At 46.2% G+C, this 21,378-nt stretch overlaps 1 protein-coding gene across 2 annotated transcripts in view; it reads left to right on the top strand.

Annotated features, from left to right (window-relative positions):
* The window catches only part of HLF (HLF transcription factor, PAR bZIP family member), a 51,333-nt gene extending 30,240 nt beyond the window's left edge, over nucleotides 1-21,093 (top strand). Inside the window, exons 3-4 of one of the 2 annotated variants that reach the window (XM_029927862.1) lie at nucleotides 11,634-11,854; nucleotides 16,835-21,093. In XM_029927862.1, the coding sequence (XP_029783722.1) occupies nucleotides 11,634-11,854; nucleotides 16,835-17,053 (440 nt within the window). In that variant the 3' untranslated portion in view covers nucleotides 17,054-21,093. The remainder of the gene's footprint in view (nucleotides 1-11,633; nucleotides 11,855-16,834) is intronic. The other variant, XM_029927863.1, reaches the window with a different exon arrangement.
* The last annotated feature ends 285 nt before the right edge of the window (nucleotides 21,094-21,378 follow it).

The following is a 21,378-nucleotide window of genomic DNA, read 5'->3' as shown; positions in this document are numbered from 1 at the left end:
TGCTTGATCAGAAAGTAGCCCCATCCTATGGGGACCCAGTAAATCGCTTAGCGACTCACTTTCTCCATTGGAAAACATGTCCATTGGTTCCTGCCTGTCTCCCAGGGCCGTCAGGAGGGTGCAGTGAGGCCAGAGAGATGCAACATGCGAGGTCCGGATGCAACAGCCAGTGCAGGTGGGAGCCCCTGCCCGTCACTGCTCCTTGGTGGGGGGTGGTCAGTCTTGACTGCGTTGCTCCGCTGTGGCGGGGGTCCCAGGAGGGGCCTGCAGCGAGCAAACTGGACTCAGTGGCCACTCTGTCCTCCCCTCCACATGTCTCTTGTTGCTTGTTTTGTTTTCTAGCGTGTGGAGCTGCAGGGAGGCTTGAAATGGCCACTCTCTGCCACCCCCATGGTCACTGTGGCAGCCTTGGGAGGGATAGGGCCTCCCCTCCTCCAGAAGACGTAGCTGGAGCACAAAACGATTCGAAGACTTTGAGCTAGCCAGCAGGAGGCTGGGATTCAACCTTCCGATTCCCAGGTCTTTACCCCACTGTCCATTCCCTGCACGCACAGAGGAAACCAGGGGCCCATCTCCCCCCACTGTAGCCCCATAGCTTTGGGGTGGAATGGGGGCAGGGGCGTGACAGTGCCTCTTGTTCCCCATTCATGACCCCATGTACCCACCCTGGGCCAGTGTGGCCCGATCTGAAATATGCCTCCCCTGGGCCTCAGTCTTGGGCACTGAGTTCATTCCCAGCCAGGCTCTTATTCCTCTGCATCCTGAGGTGCCATGGAGGGATGGGGGCGGCCCTGGGCCCGTGCTGGGGAGGCGGAGCAGGCTCTGTCGCGGGGGCCATGGCCAGAAGACCCTGACCACTAGCTGAAACTGCTACCCCCCGTTGGCTGACTTGCAACAGGCTGCAGTTATGAGCTCCTCTGGCCTCACCCTCCAGTCAGTTCAAGGAGGCAGGTTTCTTGCTGACACCGTTGGCAAGGGGCATGATGACAAACACCCTTGGAATGAGAGGCCTTGTTAATCTGGTCCCGGCTCCTGCCAAGTTAGGAGCTGCCGCGTCAAGTCAGGGCCATTTCGGGTACTGCTGCACAATCTCAGGGCAAAGTGCTTGTCCTGGACCTAGGGTCACACGGAGGGACACGGTCACCTGGGTCACAGCTACAGGAGAGCAGGCGCTGGGGAGTGTGAGGGAGGGACACGGGACTTGCCCTCGGCCTGCTGCCCACCGCCTCCAGCCTCCACGGCACATGAGAGAACGGGACTGCGTGTGCAGCCACAGCCGCAGGCCGCAGAGCCATCTAGGGGCAAAGCAGTGGCGAGTCCAAGTGTGTCTGAGCTTCCTGATGAACCGTGCTGCCTCATAGGACAGGTCACAGAAGAGGGATGAAGGCCAGAGCTGAGTCTCAGAACAGAGTTCCAGCTGACTTTCTTCGCCCAAGCCCAGACCAAGCACTAATTGGCAGAGTGTTAATTTAAGAGCATGGATGTAAAACACGCTTCCCCCACAAGGTGACCTCTGAAGCCAACTTCATATCCATACAACAGTGGGTTGCACACCCTCTCTGCCAGGAATCCTTGCCCTTCTTGTGGGGCATGGTCTCTGGCTATCCAGAAGCTCGTTAAGGATGCCAGTGAGCGAGATATAGTGTGGACAGTAGTCCTGGCCCCGTGGCCAGCAGTGGTGTGGTCAAAGGCAGACGTGCCCTTAGCACAGGCTGGCCATTCAGGGGGCCTGAGGTAGTAGAGGTGGGGAGGGAGGGGAGAGATGAAGGGGAGAGGGAGAGGAAAAGAGTGGTTGGCTGGCCATAACTTCCTGGGGGCTCTTATCCATGATAGGAGGCTATTCCCGCCTCCTTGGGGGTCCATCTGCTGCTTGCCCACGTTGGGATAGAGAGAAGGGAACCCACAGAGTCCGCCCCATCCTCTCCTGTCCCTTTGAGAGGAAAGCAGAGTAGAAACATGGATCTGCTGTGGATCCAGGGGACTTGGAGTCTGAACACCCCCCCCCCCCGACCTTCACCCTGCCCCTCAGCTTTTGAGCTGCATGGCTTTATCAAGTGGTTTCACCTCTCTGACCAAACGTTTCCTCATCCATAAAATGTGGGACGCGATACCCCCTCTTGGGGTGGGCTGACGGTTCAGTTCGGTGTTGCACATCAGGCTCCAAGCCCAGGTCCTGACGCAGGACTCTCACTCCGGAAGTGCAAAGTCCCTTGCTTTCCACTGACCCAGGGTTAGGCTCTCTGGACCCCAGTTCTGGGGCATCCGCACAATTAAAACCTTGGGTTTCAGAGTCAGAAAAATCGCCTGCTAGTTGGGCCACCTTTAGCAAATTATTTAGCATTGCTGAGCTTGTCTTAACTGTTCTCATCCCTTTATTTCCACATCTGGAAAATGGGGATACTGCTAACTCCACATTCATAGAGCCACTGTAAGGATTAAATCAGGCCACCCATCAGAGGGGCCTGGTGGAGGGTAAGGGCCCCGCCCAGTCACGTCACTGACGTTGCTTACCCGTGGGCGGGGCAGGGCCGCATACCAGCCCACTGACTCCAGGAGATGCTCACTAAGGGTACCAGATTTCTGTTGGCAGTCTGTTACTGTGCTAAGGGAGTTGCAGGAAAAGAGCTACTTATACCAAAGCCATCTTTGTAGCGCGCCTTTTGGTGCATCTGTTCAGCAGTCATGGACCGCACTTACGGGGAACCTTGTCTGAATCTGACACAAGGCTGGGTGGGTGTGGGTGTGTGTCATTCGTTTTTGCCATAATGTCGGTGTATCTGCTGTAAAAGGCTCGGGACCCTTAAAGAGCCTCAGGGTGATGATGGATACCAGGAGCTGGGGTCTAGAAGGGCATTTCCCATTTCAGTCTTCAGCCAAATCTTTTCTTTCTCACCCTCTTTCTTTCTCCCTTCTCTTCTTTTTTATGTCCTTCTGTCCTTTCATGTTCCCTCCTTTCTTCCCTTCCTTCCTTCTCCCCTTCCATTTTCCATTTTATTTTTCTTTCGTTCATCCTTGGATTCCTGCTTTAGTTAATTCCTCATTCCTACCCTTCCTGTTCTCCCCGCCCCATTCTCTTCTCCCTCTTTGGTCTGTTCTTTTCTCTCCTCTTCCTTCTCTTCCTCCTTTCTAGGAACTCGAATGGTCTCTCAGCCACATCGAACATGGGCTCCTGAAAGTATTATGTGCAAAGTGTAGCAAAGTCCATTCTTTAAAAAAAAAAAAATGTTTTAGGGCACGAGTAAGACAAGGTCCCCATCCGGTGGAGCCTCTGTGCAGTGGAGGGAGGCGGTCACCAAAGTCATGAAGTACAAAGGACAGTTTGGGACGGAGATGGAGATTGTAAAGGCGCTGAGATGTGTGGTTGGAAGGGCGGAGTGCGGGGGAAAGTCGGAGGATAGCGGAGCTGCAGAGAGCTGGTGTCTGACGCAAAAGGACGGGCAGGCAGAGAGCAGGGGAGGAACGGTTTCGGGGGAGAGAATGCTAAGTACAAAGGCCCGGGTGGGTCCTCCTTGGGCTCTTCGAGGAGCAGAAAGAAGGCCAGCATGGCTAAGCATATTGAGTGAGGGGGAGTCTCGAATGTTATCATATGTGGCAGTGGAAAGCCTGGGGAAGGTTCTGGTATGGGGGAGTGCCCTGCAGAGGTCTGCATTTTTAGAATACCTTCTGGAACTGCGTGGAGAGTGCACTGTGGAGACACGAACGGAAGGAGAAGGAGCCGTTAGGGGCATGTGACCAGGGTTCAGGGAGACCAGGCAGCTTGGACAAGGGGCACAGCCTGTTCCATTTTTTCTAACCATCTGTGATTACAGCATCTATATTTTGTAATTGTATTTATATACACATCATTTATTGAGTACTTTCCAGGTACTATGCATTGTGTTAAGCACTTTATTTATATGCACATTATCTCATTCATTGTTCACACAATCCCATGAGGCTGGCATAGTAATCTTCATTTGCAGATGAAGAAATTCAGAGAGGAAAACTTTTTAAAAAGCCAGGGGGTCTGGAACACCAATAGTTCTGTTCCTTTTTTTTTTTTTAATGTTTATTTACTTTTGAGAGAGATAGAAAGACACAGATCGTGAGCAGAGGAGGGACAGAGAAAGAGAGACACGGAATCTGAAGCAGGCTCCAGGCTCTGAGCTATGGCACACAGCCCAACGCAGAGCTCAAACCCACGAACTGTGAGATCATGACCTGAGCTGAAGTCAGATGCTTAACCAACTGAGCCACCCAGGCACCTCCCTAATAGTTCTTTCCTTAAAGCAGACCTTATTGGGGTGCCTGGGTGGCTCAGTCGGTTAAGTGTCTGGCTTCAGCTCAGGTCATGATCTCATGGTTTGTGAGTTCAAGCCCTGTGTCGGGCTCTGTGCTGACAGCTAGCTCAGAGCCTGGAACCTGCTTCGGATTCTGTACCTCCCTCTCTCTCTCTAACCCTCCCCTGCTCATGCTGTCTCTGTCTGTCTTTGAAAAATAAATAAAAAACATTAAAAAAAAAAAAGCAGACCTTATTATGTAATGGGGGGGAGGTATTTCTTTATGGTCCTTTATTCACAAACACCCAAGTTGATAACATACTGATGGCAGAATCAGAATTCAAACCCAATTCTGACTCACTTCACAGTTTAACCACTACCCTGTACGTCGAAAAACCCTGCTGTGCTGCTAAAGCTATTGCATAAGCATGTCCCTGTGTGCAGTAGCCCAGCTCTGTAGATCAGCACTCTGATCTCAGGATTCTATTTACCAAGTAGTCACAGATACCCGGTAGCTTTCACACATGAAGGTTTATTGCTGACTTACCTGGAAATGCCATGGGTTGGTAGGTGGCTCTGTTGATCAGGACTGGACTACCACCTCGAAGGAGCTGTTCCATGTGCCCTTAACTCTCTAGGAGGCTGGACTGAGCATATTTATGGGGGTGACAAATGCTGGAGAGAAGACTGAAGTAGGAGCGTGCAAAGCCTTCTTAGGCCCAGCATTGGAACTGACACTCTGTCACATCTGCCACACTATGTTGGGCTGTGCAAGCCACAAGTCCAGCCCAGATTCAAGGGGTAAGGAGATAGACTCTGCCTGGAACTGCAAAGTCACATGGAATGGAACATGCATAGAGGGAAGGGTAAGACCTTTATCCATTAGGACGTAGCTGCTTTTGCAGACTGCTTGATGAACAAGACAATGGGTTCCTGCTATTGGAACAGAGCCCCGCTAATTGGCCTCCATGTCCAGAAAGCCCATAGCCTTAAGATGTACTCGTGAGATTTTTATTTAATCTCTGTACATACTGTGAGCACTTTGTAGGGACCTTGTAGTGTTACTATAGTCTTCTAAGTTACTTGGCTCCCTGTCCAGTAAGGGATTCTCGGAAAGTATTTTGTAGTGAAGTAGGCTGTGCCCCCAATGGCAAGAGAGGGTAAATGGTGCTGTTTCAAATTAGGACCACCCAGTGTCCAGAAGGTGATAACAAGCAAACAGACCACAAACTGGTTTATGGGAAGGAGAGAAAGATTTGCGACCAAGATGTGGGACCAAACTTCAAGTCACAAGGAAGTTTACCCATCAGTGCTAAAAGAGAAGGCTTTGGCCAAAACCAGATTACTATTACTTTCTCTTTCTCAGCCTTCCTTTATAGAGAATAATGCTTGTCAGTGATAAACACTGGGGTTCCGTTTGTCCTGCCATTCCTGCCGCAGATGGGAGGTTTTGTTTACTTAACAAGAAGCGCAACAGAAAGGTTGGAGGTGTTGCAACTAGCCTTGAAGATGAAATAGCAAACACAACTATAACCGACTACTTTGAGGCAGCCATCAATTAAACAAACTGTTGACTTGAGAAGAGATAAGGACACAGGACACAGACCGCTGCTGTTCCCATTTATCCATGACTTCTAGCCAGTTGGCCATTGAACACGAGATGCCAAATTCTTGTGAAAATATAGAAGAGTAAGAAATGGCCGGTCTTCAGTTATACTAGTTGGAGGTTTAGTCATGCCTAATCTGTGACAAAAGTGGAGGTCCGTTCTGGGTTGGAAGGTAATTTCTCATCTTATTCCAGATTTGAGCCCTTTTGTTCCACCCTTTCCTCTGGAAATCCTCCCCGGCCCTTTTGGAAGTGACTTTCATCAAGATGTTTTTAGAAAGAAGAAAACAGTGTGCCAGAAAACTGCAGAGTCTACCTCGAGGGGCTGATCTTGTCCCCCCTAGATCTTTCAGAGAAAGCCTTAGAGAAATACGAAGGCCAGACTGAATAAATACAGGAGAAAAACATATGATCATCTCTACAGATTCTAAAAAGGCCTTTGAAGACATCCCATGCACCATGTCTAATTAAAAAAAGAGAACTCTCAGTGTAGAATGTTGGGGTGCCTTAGTCTGTCACACCACAGCTGTTAGGATGCTGAACCTTCACACGTGAGTACTTCAGAGGAAGTACTAACAACTTTTTACAGCAAAGGCTGGGACAAGCAGGAATCTCTAGTCTTTACTTGTCTTACTCCTCCTTGTCTAGCAGAGCCTAGCTGGTGCAGTGAGATCTTGTAAAAAGGAGGAATTATAAACATTGAAAGGAAGCAACAACTGTCCCTAGAGGCAGAAGATTATATTAGTTTTCTCTTAGGAAAGTAAGCTGGCGACGCTGGAGCAATTAGGACTAATAAGAGAGTAAAGTGGCTGGATATAAACCCAGCATTTTAAAACCAGGAGCTTCCTCGATACCAGCAGTAACGATTTAGGAGGTATAAGAGAAGATTTACACTAGGAACAACTGCTATGAAACATTTAAGGGATGTACCTAACAATAAAATGAAGAAAGTTATAAGCCTTAACTGCTAGATATAAGAAAAATACTAGAAAGATAAAAATGAAAGTTATACTAGGGGTATAGTAAATATTTTAAAGACCTCACTTGTCCCCAAATTAACTCATAGCTTTGATGCAGTTTTCATTCAAAACATTTTTTTAATATAACTAAATAGGTGGATTCTAGAATTCGTCCCAAAGACTACAAGAATACCAAAGAAAATTTTCTTATATATATATATATATATATATATATATATATATATATATGTGTGTGTGTGTGTGTGTGTGTGTGTGTGTGTGTGTGTGTATAAATGTATATATACATGTATAATTTATTGTCAGGTGAGCTAACATACAATGTATATAGTGTGCTTTTGGATTTGGGTGTAGATTCCCATGATTCATTGCTTACATACAACACTCAGTGCTCATCTCAACAGTTCTCAATACCCATCTAAAGAAGATTTTCTAAAGAGAACAATAGGGGTGTAAAACTTGCCTTACCAAATATGAAGCTTTACTGATATCATTATATTAAGACATTTGGAAAACATTAAGTAAAACCCCTTGCTTATATTACACACAAAATTAAATTCTAGGCAACTCACAATTCTGAAAATATAAATCCATTAGAGTTGTATTAGAGAAAACTATAGAGTAATATGCATCTATAAATACATATATGTGTTTGGGTGCCTCAGTGGCTCAATCGGTTAAGCATCGACTCTTGGTTTTGGCTCAGGTCATGATCTCATGGTTCGTGAGTTTGAGCCCCATGTTGGGCTACATGCTGACTGTGCAGAGCCTGCTTGGGATTCCATTTTTCTACTCTCTCCCTGCCCCTCCTCCACTCATGCTCACTCTCTGTCTTTCTCAAAATAAGTGAACTTTAATTTAAAAAAATACATATAGACAGGTGTATACATATGTGTGCATATATAATTTTTGGGTGGATATGGAAGTCATAAATGAAAAGATTTCAAAATATTACTACACTATATGGGTGCCTGGGTGGCTCAGTTGGCTAGGTGTCTGACTCTTGGTTTCGGCTCAGGTCATGATCTCACCGTTTCATGAGTTTGAGCCCCACATCAGGCTCTGTGCTAGTGGTGGAGCCTGCTTAGGATTTTATCTCTCTCTCCACTCCTCCCCAACTCATGCTGTCTCTGTCTTTCTCAAAAATATACAAACTTTAAAAAAATACTACTATATTACAATGTAAGATCTTGCCAATAGTAAAGAACTCCATAAGCAAAGTTAGAAAACAGTGGTCATGGAGAAAATATTTTCTATAGATAAATCAGATGAAAGGATGATATCCAGTCTATAAAGAGTCCTTACAAATGAATAAGCAACAAAATCCATTTAAAAGGGGGCAAACAACAGGAAGGAAGAAGTGATGTATAGCAGGAGAAATAAATAATAAGTATGTGAGATATTCAGTCTCACTAGTAATAATAGCAATGGAAATTAAAACAATAGTAATATTTGTGTCCAAATTGGTAGCATTTTAAAAATTAATATTTAATTGTGCAGAAATGCACTCATAGATGTTGGTACAAGTGTAAGTAGATATGACAGTTTACCAGCACATTTATAAATATAAAAGGTACATCCCTTTTGGATGAGCACTCCCACTTCTAGGAATCTCTTCTACAAAAATACACACCTAAAAATCCATCAGCTGGGAATGAGTAGGTAGTACTATAAGCCCTTTAATAAAGAACAAAGTAGGGGCGCTTGGGTGGCTCAGTCGGTTCAGCATCTGACGTCAGCTCAGGTCATGATCTCAGTTTGTGGGTTTAAGCCCTGATAGTGCAGAGCCTGCTTGGGATTCTCTCTCCCTCTCTTCTTCTCTTTCTCCTTTTCTATTCATGCATTCCCTTTCTCTCTCAAAGTAAATAAACTTAAGTAAATAAATAAATAGAACAAAGTGGTTCTATCCATACTAACATGGGAAATTGTATATGGTATGTTGAAAAAGTAATTTAAGACATGTGGTAGGATAATCCTACTGAGTTAGATCATATGTGTGAAAACTAAGGTTTTCACCAGGCAGCTAAGGGCAGTCACCTCTGGGAAAAGTAGCAAGGTGGATTGGAGGCAGGGGAGAGGAGCCCTTCTTGACATAATTCTGCATTTGTGGAAATTTTCCAGTCAACGTCTTTGGCAGTTTTTAAAATGTATGGAATCATACATTCTTAAGTTGAAAATTCTTACTTAAATTTTTTTTAAGTCTACAAAGATAGAACAAAATAATAAAGGTTCTCCTTTCCATTACCCAACTGTTGACATTTTGGAATAAAGGGGTGGGTGGTGAGTCCAGCGGACTTAACTCCGTAGAAAATGTAGGTAAACAAGATAGTACAGGGGTATCTCTGGGGATAAAGAGGACCTGGAGGTGTTTCTCAGGTTCACTTGGGTCCGTTGTCATGTGCTGTTTGATGCTGGGGAAGCCGTTGAACTCATCTATGGTCCAGGTAGGTTTTCTGCATTCTGCAGGGAGGCATGACCTACTTCCACTGCAGAAAGGGCTGGGGAGAAAGAATGTCCAACTAAAGCTCGGCCTATGGTGTTAGAATGTCCATGAATGAATGTCAGAACCCAACGTCCCAGAGGGCCACCATCACATGTGGAGTATGCTTTGTAGAAGCCCAACTCTGAAGTAGGTACCACGGGTCTGGAGGGATGGGGATAAAGTAGATAAAACATGAAAGACCATGTTGTAAGGTAGAGGAGGTGTGTGTGTGTGTGTGTGTGTGTGTGTGTATGTGTGTGTGTATGTAACGCTTAACATTTATAAAGTAATAAAGGAGAACATTGCAATATAGAATAATTAACAGAATTCTGAAGCCCTCAAGAAGAATGTGAAGTAACTTGTAGCAATTAGATTTGGGAAATATTAACCACGAGACGCTTCCAGAGGGTAGAAGCGGGTGCACACGCCTGTGTGTGTGTGTGGGGGGGGGGTGCTGGTGCAGTGGTGCTGGTAGTGATAGGGCATTGGGTAGATTTGTTATCTAGTTCAAAGAGAATTTCTAAAGGGAAAATAAAATCCCCATTTGACTCAGATATGGCTCATTTTCTGAGGCGATGTCAGGAGGCACAAGATCAAATCTAGCTTGACACCATCCAATACCAAACCCAGCAGTCTCTAGAAGCTATAACTGAGCTGCAGGCTGGCTAATGAGAAATCTCTGTCCTCTGCCAATGCCTCGGGGGCCCATGTCTTCCTCTTTGGCAAGCAGGATACAAAGAGAGCTCCAAGCAGAGTGAGGACCTGAAAGGTCACCCAGAACATTCATTTTGCAGGCTCCCCACCAGGCCTTTCCAGAAAACGGATGAGCATGGTTTTATAGTTCAGCTAGAATGTGAGCCCGTGGCTTCGTGCTTCAACCTGGGGTAGGTTTTAATGAAGCCTAAAGGAGATTTGCACACGTTGTCCAACCATTGGCAGAGAGGAGGAAGGCAGTGGGGGCGGGGCGGGGGGGGGCGCAGGCGAGACGGTGTGCCAAACATAGTCGGGCTGTATCCTCTCCGTTATTCCTTTATTCTATGGGTGTGAAAAGGACAGTTGTAAAATTCAGATGAAATTAGAAGTGGAGATGCAGAGTTGCCCACATAAACATCGCCACCTGTCATTAAGTTCACTTTCACCAGTAAGACGCATTCTGAAGCACAGTAAGCCCGTTGTTCTGGTGACATTTGTGCATTTCAGTGGTTGCAGAACCCCCAAGTGAAAGTCAGGTCCCCTCTGCTGTGTCCTTTCTGATTTGTCAAATGCTTCTTGAACCTACCCTCTTCCCACTGCCTCCAGTGTCAACACAGACGCACACACAGGTCGTCACAGCATCCTGGAAGCCATCCCTCCTTTGGTCCATTCCTCACACTGCCTGAGTCTCCTCTGCTGACCTCAGCTCTGCCTGTCACTTCGGAGCTCAGAATCCTTCAGTGACATTCAGGTCCTTTTCTAACATCCCCACTGCCCACCAACCTGACCACATCTCTGGCATTTATGTCTCTCTCCACCTCATCTCGTGCTCTGAGTCAGCGCCACAGCTATCCAAGATGACTTGTGCCCCTCAAAAAGGCAGCCCTCTCGCTTGTATGTGTCCCTAGATTACCTTTTTTTTTTTTTTTTTTTTTTTTGCTAATTACTGTTTAACTCAAGATGCAGCTACACCAAGTGTCACCTCTAGGAACTGTCCCTAACCTTTTTTGTGTTATATACTGTCCCCCATGCTCTGGACACACGTGATGTTTACTTCTGTCTCAGCACCTTCCTATATCCCAACTAGTGATGATTCCTTGACTCGCCTGGAAAACACCATAAAGGTAAAAATCAGAGTACCTGGCACATAGCTGATGCTCCAGGAATGTGTTCTAGGAAAGAATGAATGTGCATGAATGTTTTTTAATGTTTATTTTTGAGAGAGAGTCAGGCAGGGGCAGAGAGAGGGGGGTAGAGGATCTGAAGCAGGTTCCGAGCTGACAGCAGAGAGCCCAGTGTGGGGCTTGAACTCACGAACTGTGAGATCATGACCTGAGCTCAAGTCAGAGACTTAACCAACTGGGCCACCCAGGTGCCCCATATTTTTTAAATTTAGTTTGCAAACGTGTGTGAGTCTTTGTTTTGCCTGATCTGACATGAGTAAAGTCATACTCTACCTGCTGTGTTCTCAGTAACATCATGAGGAAGAATAAAATAAACAGTGTTAGTCATATATAAGTAAATTGAAGACTTTTGCCACTTATCCTGAAGTATCACCAAGTAGCTGTCTGGGGCTCCGGTAGTATTCCTGAATTAAAGCTCCTGCCTTGTTCCAGGTCAGCTGTTGCCAGCAAACCGCAATACACCGAGTCCCATTGATCCTGACACCATCCAGGTCCCTGTGGGTTATGAGCCAGACCCGGCAGATCTTGCCCTCTCCAGCATCCCTGGCCAGGAAATGTTTGACCCTCGCAAACGCAAGTTCTCTGAGGAGGAACTGAAGCCACAGCCCATGATTAAGAAAGCGCGCAAAGTCTTCATCCCTGATGATCTGAAGGTAAATTGGAACTGGTCATCAGGCTTTGGGCACATGGAGGGCGGGGTCAAGAGGCAGATTAAAAGGGTGACCTCTAGGAAGATCACACAAGCTCGTGAACCACAGACTTGTGATTTCTGATCCTATTTCTTGGCATGTGAACTGTGGGCAAGTTGCTTTCTCCCTGGGTATCTTCTGAAATATGCCTTGCATGTCTTGATATAGCACAGAAAAGAAGCAATAAAAATGCTGGAGTGATTTACAGCCCATGAAGGAAACAATCCTGCTGCTATCTGTAGGGAACGGGAACGCTACGCAAGCCCCATAAAATCAGCTCAAACCCAAAATATTTCAGAGTTGGAAAGAGAAAGGAAATTATCTGCAAAGGACATCTGAACCAATAGTTCGCCAAGGCTTACCTTCCTTGGGGAACTTGTTAATAATCAGTGCTGCCTTTTCCCTATAGGCCCCAGGGAATACCAGCTAGAGATAAGACCTCTCTCCTCGTTGCTACCCTGGACCTGGGTGGGGTTTTCTCAAGGAAGCTGGTGGATTCCCTGATTTTGTTGATATGTAATGTTTACTGTCTCTTAAATAATGGTCACTTGAATAGCTCAACAGAAAGTTAATTTCAAGTTGTTTGTTTTTTTTTCATCTGTGTTGAGGGGACACATGATTTATAAAGGAAAATAAATTTACCTTATGAAGTATGATAGAACTGGAAACAAAATTAATATGAAACATTTAATGATAATTAATGAGGATTCTTTCCAAAATTATGCCATGTCCACTAACCCCAAAATAGAACCATTTTAGTTAGCCATGGCTTAGACTTTCTTGTGTTTTGTTTCCTTCCGATCATATGGACAATCGAGATTTGATTGTATATATTGGAGGCATTGACATCGGGCATAATTAGCCTTTTTCTAACTTCTGACCCCCATTTCTCAAAGCTAACTTTGGTTCAGAGGGAAAGCCACTTGTAGGCTGGGAACCTGGGGGTTTGGAACATTGTCCTGGAACTAGTTTCAACCTGTTTCCTATTTTTGCCATCTAGAAAGGAAATGGTACCCCGCAGATTGAAGTCACTGCTGTCACCTACATACTTGAGATGACCTTGAGCGTAGCAGACTCATAGATGTCAGGGCTGAAAGGGGTTCATTAGACCAGAGTTGCTGTTTTGCAGTTGAAGAAATGGAGAGATAGAAGGGTGAAGTGAGGTGAACACTGCTAGTTAGTGGAAGGCCTGGTCCCCAAGTCTTCTACTTTCCAGAAAGGACACTGTAGCATGTCGGCCTTGAAAGGGGCTACAGCAGGGTCCCTTGGGTGACAAACCAGTAGCTGTCACCCTAAGAATCAAAAGTGTGGAGTTCATAGTAAACACTCCTCAGAATCTAAACAAGGGGCGCCTGGCTGGCTCAGTTGGAAGAGCATGCAACTCTTGATCTCAGGGTCATGAGTTCAAGCCCTGCATTGGGTGCAGAGATTATGTAAATAAATAAAAATTTTAAAAAAGTCTAAACAAGTCAGGGAACTGATGGTCAAGACTAAGATAAGATAAGAAAGGGTCATGGGATTAGGTCCTGGGAACTTGAGTGTCTCCTTTCAACTGGATGCTTTTTCTCATCTTAGCACCCGATCCTGTGTGTATTTTAGAGCTCACCTCTTCAGCTCAACTGGGGAGCCATGCAGCATGGATTTCCTTTTGAACAGAGGGTAGTTCAGAAGGATAATGCTGAGCAGTAGATAAAACTTCCAGCCAGAACTTCACAGGGTCTCCAGATTTCCAAGTTCAAAGCAAAGAGCAAGCTCACTTAATAACCCAGGTAACCTTGGCAACTAAGAGGCCAGGTGAAAACAGTTGGCTGGAATTATGCATAGTATGGCTGTCACGGCCATGCCTGGCCTTTTCCCATGGCAGGTGTGTAGCAAGCAGGAACATTCTCCTGCCAGGTGTCCTTGGATTTCTTCAGTTGTGAGTGAAGCCTCAGGCCACAGACCATGATCTCATGCAAAACAAGAAGCAGAGCTGTAACTTATTTCTCCTTCCAGCAGAGAGGACTGAGCTAGAGGTGGGTGGGAGACATATTTGTGCCCCCAGCAAACCAAACGAGTGAAATAGCCCCACCAATAAATGGTCTTACCCACAGCTGCCTGAACCCCTCTGTGGAGCCATTTCTTTGGGTCAGCGTGCATGCCCCAGGAGACGTAAGCAGTACCAGGATTCCTAGCTGAGAATCGGCTTAATCACCTTGATGTCTTAATATATTCAACTGTCCATTCATTCGCTTGACAGAGATATTTCAAAGGCTTGTGTGTTCCAAGCCCTGGGGATACACCAAGGTGAGCCAGAACTGATAGTGTTCCTACTCTCAAGGAACTTCTAGTCTGGCAAGAGAAAGGGATCACTGGCTTTCAGGAGGGGACTGGCCGGGGGAGGCGGTGTCAAACGAGGCCTTCCTTTTGGAAGATGATGGGGCAGGACTGGGTGGGCCCTTGCTGGGTGGGGGCAACCGGCTAGCCAGATGGCACCTGCACCTGGGAATAGAGAAGGGGACAGGAATGTGGTGCAAAGTTGTCAGCGGCCCTCCTATAGTGCTCTCCCCACCCCCAACCATGCCCCGGGAACAAAGGGAGGCAAGCTGGGTTTTCTGGTCCTTCTCCTCGTATCCTTCATTCCTGCCTTCTGCATCCCCCGCTCCACTCCTCTCCGCTTCCCAGCGCCCCTCTCACCTGAGATGGTCCCCACTCAACACCTTTCCTAGCTCGCCTGCATGTGTGGACAGGGGAAGCTGGGAAATGAAAACACCTCACAAGTGAGAAGAGCTCTAAGAGACAGAAATGTTGGTTGTTCCCCTGAGGTCAGCTGGTGACCCTCTGATCCTTGATACCCAGTCACACACCACCACGTCCATGGCCTAGGGCAGTACACCCCTTCCCTTCCCTCTACCCCCCAAGCTTCTGCCACCTCCCAGGGGCTTCTTCTCATGTACTCCTTCACCTCCCTGCTCCTGCTCCTCTGTGTCGGTTACTGATACGTCCTGAGTCAGCCCCTCTTTTGAATGTTCTTGGACCCACTGGAAACTATATGCCCAAGGAACACTGAATGTGGTAGATTCACTGAGACTACCATGGGGGGTGGAATTGGGGCTTATACCAAAGTAGACGAACAGCTGCCACCAGAACTGGAGGCTCCACTGTTGTTAATATGCCTTCAAGGCCTCCCTCCCTCCAGTGAAGTCCTCTGACTCTCTTAGCTCCTCCCAGCCCGCCCCAGCCAGCTGGCCAGGCCTCTCTCCCCTTCCTTCGGCCCCTTGTCCCCTTTTCCAAGAACAAATGACAAATCCCACCGACGGCCATGGTGCACCTGCCCGAAGCTGACTTATCCAGGCATTCTTCAAAGGACAGCCTTCTTCTCTGAAAGAAAGATGCTGGCACCAGCTATGATGAAGATCATTTTTTCACCCTGGCACATATTATGAAACATGTGGAAAGCTAGGCATGCTTTATAAATAACAGTACCAGGTTGTGAGTGGCCCGTACAAGGTGCATGCCCGGGCATTCTATATCACCCGTCCTGTCTTTGTGCAAGGCACATGTTTGCCAAGGGTAATGGGCAGGTGTAGGTGCGCACCACTGACCTTGGACCTTCCTTGCCCTCGTGGTGCCAACCCATGTGACTTCCTCCAATGCCAACTGCCCCTTGCAGTCCTGGGGGAGGGGAAGAACTGGCCTCAAGTCACTCATTCTGGGTGACAGGTAACTGCAAATATTAGCCTTGCTAGGATGGAGGGATTTGCTGTTGAAAGTTGTTGGAAAGAGGGGTTTGCAAAACCCAGCAGGTGGCTCCATAAATGAGTTGGTAAGACCTAAAAGATGTTCATGTCTTAACCTTCCTAGGAAGGTTTTCCTCTTTTGGGGAGAGGGACAAGGATGAGGGGGAGAGAACACACTGCTTTCACACTGACCATATTTAAATAGCATCCAGGTGAATTAAGACCTAGAGAACAGTTAAACAGGAAATTAAAGTAAATTATTTAAATGCTAGCCACCAAATGTGAGCATACTGATCAGTGGCAGGTGGAGAGGTTTCTTTTTTTCTTATGTTTTTAATTAACAGAAGGGATCTTAATTAACCAAGGATACATCAGAAATGAAAGGTGAAAGATCCTACTTCTCTACTTGGTGTTCCCTCCTCATATTCCCCTTCTAGAGGCTCCACTTTTCATAACTTGGTATAAATCCTTCCAGGCCTCTTTCTGTGAATATACAATATTGTGATTTTTTTTTAACCAAAGTGGGATGAGACCATACATATTTATCAGCAAATTGTCGTTTGTTTCCACCCACATTGTGGTAGATCGTGAACATCGTTTTGGTTCAGCTGGATCATTATTTGTAACAGCTGCAGAGTATCCTTTTGTATGACTTCACTATCATGTACTTATTAAATTTCCACTGATGAGTTTCCCCCATCTCCTTCTGTTGGAGACAATGCCACAGTGAAAATTCTGTGCCTGGTGTCTGTGTGCACATGCGTGCAGATGGATGGAGGCAGATCCCAGAAGACGAGCTGCTTCATCAGTGGTAGTGCATTTAAATAGTTGATAAGCATGGTCAACTCGCCTTGCACCAATAACGTATGGACTTTTACCAACAAGCACATGAGCGCCCGTGGAAGGAAAGGGTTCTTAAAGCATTCGGCAAAGAAAGCACAGTGATCCGAATGTAGTTTAGGGTGTGAGGTGAGCCGCCTGCTTCCATGCAGCCCCTGGCGTCGGTTCTGCAGGGCAGAGAGTAAGGAGGGACGCGCCGCAACAGGTGCGTCCACGCTGCGGGAGGGAAGCCACGGCGCAGGAGCAGTAGTCTCAGACGCAAGCAGACTGTCAGGGAAGGAGACGCGAGGTGAGATGCGTGGGTCCCGGGTTCCTGGGCGCCACCCCGGGGCCCTGCGCGGCTGAAATCTAACATCCTTGTTTCTTTCCCCCTGTGACTAATGAGCAGGATGACAAGTACTGGGCCCGGCGTAGGAAGAACAACATGGCAGCCAAGCGTTCCCGCGACGCCAGGCGGCTGAAGGAGAACCAGATCGCAATCCGGGCATCCTTCCTGGAGAAGGAGAACTCGGCCCTGCGCCAGGAGGTGGCTGACTTGCGGAAGGAGCTGGGCAAATGCAAGAACATACTTGCCAAGTACGAGGCCAGGCACGGGCCCCTGTAGGATGGCAGTCTTGCGGGCTGGCTTTCCAGTAGATGGACAGTGTGTTTCCCGCCTGATAGCACCACGCCCGAACCAACCTTTCTGACATCAGCACTTTACCAGAGGCATAAACACGACTGATGCACATTCTGGTGTGCGTGCACGCGCACGCGCGCTTGTGCTCCCGTGAGGTCCGCCGTGCGCGCGTGTGCCTTTGCACTCGCCACGCTAAGGTAGCCCTCTCCTCATCTTTCAGCTCTGAAAAAGAAAGGTGCCGTGTTTTTACTGGACTGTGGAGACGCCTCATGGGGTCTCCTGCCCCTCCCTCCTCCCCCATTCCTGTTCCTTCCCGCGTCACTCTCTGGTGGCTCCGGCCTGCTCTTCCAGGACCTTCTGCTGGGCTCCACCAAGCAGGGCCCTGGTAAAATACTAGATCTCAGTTGTCAAGACTACGAGCTCTTGTTTCTGTTTAATCTGTAAGTTACCATGCTAATAAGGTGCACAGAAATCACTTAGCACTACACTGCAGCGCTCGCTCGCGCTCTCTCTCTTCAGTTATAGGTTGCTTTCCTCATATTTTCAGTTTTGGTGATAATTGTCTTCAAATTTCAAGTGCTGTTTAGATTTATTAGATCCCATATTTACTTACTGCTATTTACTAAGTTTCCTTTTAATTCTACCAACCCCAGGTAAGTAAGAGTACTATTCTAGAACACAGAGTGTGTTTTTGCACCGTCTGTACCTAAAGCAATAATCCTATTGTGCGCTAGAGCATGCTGCCTGAGTATTACTAGTGGACATAGGATATGTTCCCTACCTAAGAATTTCACTGTCTTTTAAAAAACGAAAATTACAGTAATGCATTTGAGCATGCCCAGAACATCCCCAGGACAAGGAAGCAGAGGGAAATGCCAGGTCTAAGAACGAGGGATTAATTTATCAGTGTAGGAGCCAAAAAAAAAAAAATTGCATCTTGGAACAGCTTTTGACATTGATGTGTTTGCTTTTGTTTTCTCCGCTCTCCCCTCCCCCACTTTTCTAGTTCCCTTTTTCCATACTCCTCTTGATATTCAAAACAATTACTTAAGATTCAGTTTTCCCCGTTTTTTGGTAATATATATATTTTTGTGAATTATACCTTGCTGTTTTTAAAAATCAGTTAACTAAGTTAATACGTTGATGTTTTGTAAGACCCCTTTTCCTAGTGGTGTCATTTTTGAATGCTTCATAAATTAATGATTCTGGAGCTTATGTTTCTTATTTTCTGTTTGCTTTTTGAAAGTATGTGCTCTTTTAAAGAGGACTTCTGAAAAATGAATGTAAAAGACACTGGTGTATCTCAGAAGAGGATGGTGTTGTCACAAACTGTGGTTAATCCAATCAATTTAAATGTTTACTATAGACCAAAAGGAGAGATTATTAAATTGTTTAATGTTTATACAGAGTAATTATAGGAAGTTCTTTTTTGTACAGTATTTTTCAGATATAAATACTGACAATGTATTTTGGAAGACATATATTATATATAGCAAAGAGAAAAGGAAAACTATTCCATGTTTTAAAATTATATAGCAAAGATATATATTCATCAGTGTTGTACAGAGAAGAAGCGCTTGGGGGTTTTTGAAGTCTTTAATATTTTAAGCCTATCACTGATACATCAGCATGTTTTATGCTTTAAATTAAAATTTTATGACAGTATCGAAGCTTGGTGTGACAAATCCCGCTCTAAAATATATAAGGAGCTTTCTTGTTTCCTGTTAGGTCTCAGAAGGAAGTCAGTTAACGTCACCCAAAAGCACAAAGTGGATGTTAGTCAAATATTTATTGGCTGATACAGTGTTTTTTAGGAAAAGCATCTGCCATGAAAACGTTCATTTCAAAGTTACAAGTTTCTGGAATGAAATACCACCGCAAGCACCCCAAACAATCCTGTTCCCCTCTGTGGGCACGTGCGTCTTATGCAGTATAAGGTTGACATCGGTGTCACATGTATGGTTTATAATTTGGTAGATGTTTTGACCTTAAAGATGATTGTTCTTTTGTTTGACCAAGTTGTGTAATGTTAAGAGATTCTGCTGTTATTGCAAAGAAACATTTTGTGCTAGATTAAAACACCCTTCATCAATGGGATTTTCTAGTCTCCTGCCTCCAGAGTATCTAATTCTTGAGTGGCCTGGTGGTCCCCTTGTCCATCCACCAGCAACGCTTCTGTCTCAGTGTCATAGTCTTGGGAAATCTGACTAGAAGGATATTTCTACTAGATAGTCATTTTGTCCCGAGCTACAGATTACGGTAGGACACGCGAGAGCATTGGAATCGAAAGGCATTGTTCAGGTATACAACGAAGAAAAGAAACAAAACCTTTGGCCAAATTAAGCCAAACTGAATAAGCGAAATTCAGGCACAGACACGGGTGGACGCAGGGTTGGCTCTTTTATAGGTAGAGAGACCAGAGGCAGCAGAATTATTCAGGGACAGGAGTTGCTAAAACGAAGACAAGCCCGTGTCTTCAGAGGAAATAAAAAGATCATAATAAAATGTAGTCTGTGGTGTGCCAGCAGAGGTTTCACAAACCTACCTCGTCTTGAAATCTTCAAATCTTCGGAGTCCGTCCACGTGCCTTATGTGAAGGTCGCTGTCCCACACACACATGAACACTCATTCCTGCGCTCGCCGCCTTCTGTCGGGGGCGGTTAACCAGTCAACAAGGCAGTTCTGCTCCATGGTGTCGGAAGCCGCGGCCCGATTTGGAATGACTCGGATCAGCCAGGGTCAGAGGAGCTCTGCAGACCACAGCTATTAAAAGAGTCCTGTTGTCATTTTTCACCTTTTCATCAGAAGCATCTCTCGGAGATTAATTACTTGGCCATTAAAAATGAATCCAAATCCTACCGTGCCAACATCGAGACACAATTTGGAATGAGCGGCCTGACTTCCTGACAAGGTCGCGGAGTCATTTCTGTGGACTTAGACATGCCGAGAAAGGCAAAACCTGTCCCGCCTCATGCAGTTTGAGGCTGCAGGTGGGGAATAGGAGGCTGGAAGAGATCACGTCCTTCTCTGGAGAAGAGGCCACCTTCCGACCCTTCAAAACATTCAGTGGGCAAGACTGTGCTAGGCCTTTCATCTTCCTGTGCGACAGGCCTGGGGGAAGCCATCCCTCGAAGAAGAAGGACCTTTGTCCCAGGAGCGTGCAGATGGGATGGGGCGTTGGGTGGGTAGGACGCTGTGCCAGAGAACCCAGGGTTGCCTCCCGATTCGCCGGCTTTGTGAGGAACACACAATAATTCTAAATGTGCACTTAAAAGGTCTTGAGCCTAAAAGAATTTTAAGTGGAGCTTCTCTCTTCCACTCACCCCTGAGGAAAACAACGGGCATTCTGTAACATGCAGAGGTATACTTGTATTTTTATGGTTGTTTATCTGATTTCCCCCTGGAGTTCCTTTTAGGAAAACTCAGCCTTTGTCAGAGTTCGTCAGAGCCGTCCCAAGCCAGCCTGGCTTGGCTCGTGAGCCTGTGTGGAGTGCGGGTGCTCGGGTTTAACCCGGACTCAGCAAGCTGCAGGTGACGGAGCACCTTGTGCTAGACAGACATCTGCTCTCAGGGTGGGGCTCCCCGCTGGGGCTCTTGGGCCCCCCTGGGGAGGCCAAGGTCTCCTCCTCATTTTCTCTACAATTAATAATGTCATTTTAAAAATGAGCAAAGCCTTATCCTAGATCTCGATTGGATTAGATATGACAACTGAAGTCAGTGCATTGTGCAGAGGGCCAAGTGTATGTGTGTGTGTGTGTGTGTGTGTGTGTGTGTGTGTGTGTGTGTGAATATTTAAGTCGAATCATAACATCTTTAATTTTGGAGAACCTTCCCAAACATAACAACCACCATAATCATTATCTGTTTGGCAACACCACAAAGGTTGCATCGGTTAAACAGGTACAAGTTCACGTGAGGTCAGTTTAATTGTACACCATGATATTGGTGGTGTTTATGCTGTTAAGTCCAAACCCTTATCTGTCTGTTATTCTTAATGCTTAATAAACTTTGAATTTGTTCCTTTCTTTCATGTATCTTTGTTGATAGTGTGCTAGAAATTAGATTCTGTTCCCAATCCTATCACCAAAAGCCCACTTATAGAGATCAATTACATCAATGACAAATCATACTAAATAATTTATCAATGGTAAATTAATATTTATTAAGCACTTATGTGCCAGACCCTGTGCTGAACACTGACATGGAATATTTTATTTAATCCCATATCAAATCTGTGAGATGGGGACTATTGTTTTTCCCATTTCTCAGAGGTAAAAATAGAAGGCTCAGGTGGTTAAGCATATCGTCCA

The sequence above is a fragment of the Suricata suricatta genome, chromosome 17 (genome assembly GCF_006229205.1).
Source record: "Suricata suricatta isolate VVHF042 chromosome 17, meerkat_22Aug2017_6uvM2_HiC, whole genome shotgun sequence".
Lineage (NCBI taxonomy): Eukaryota > Metazoa > Chordata > Mammalia > Carnivora > Herpestidae > Suricata > Suricata suricatta.
Note: the sequence above shows the minus strand (reverse complement) of the source record. Positions and strands in the feature narration are given on the sequence as shown.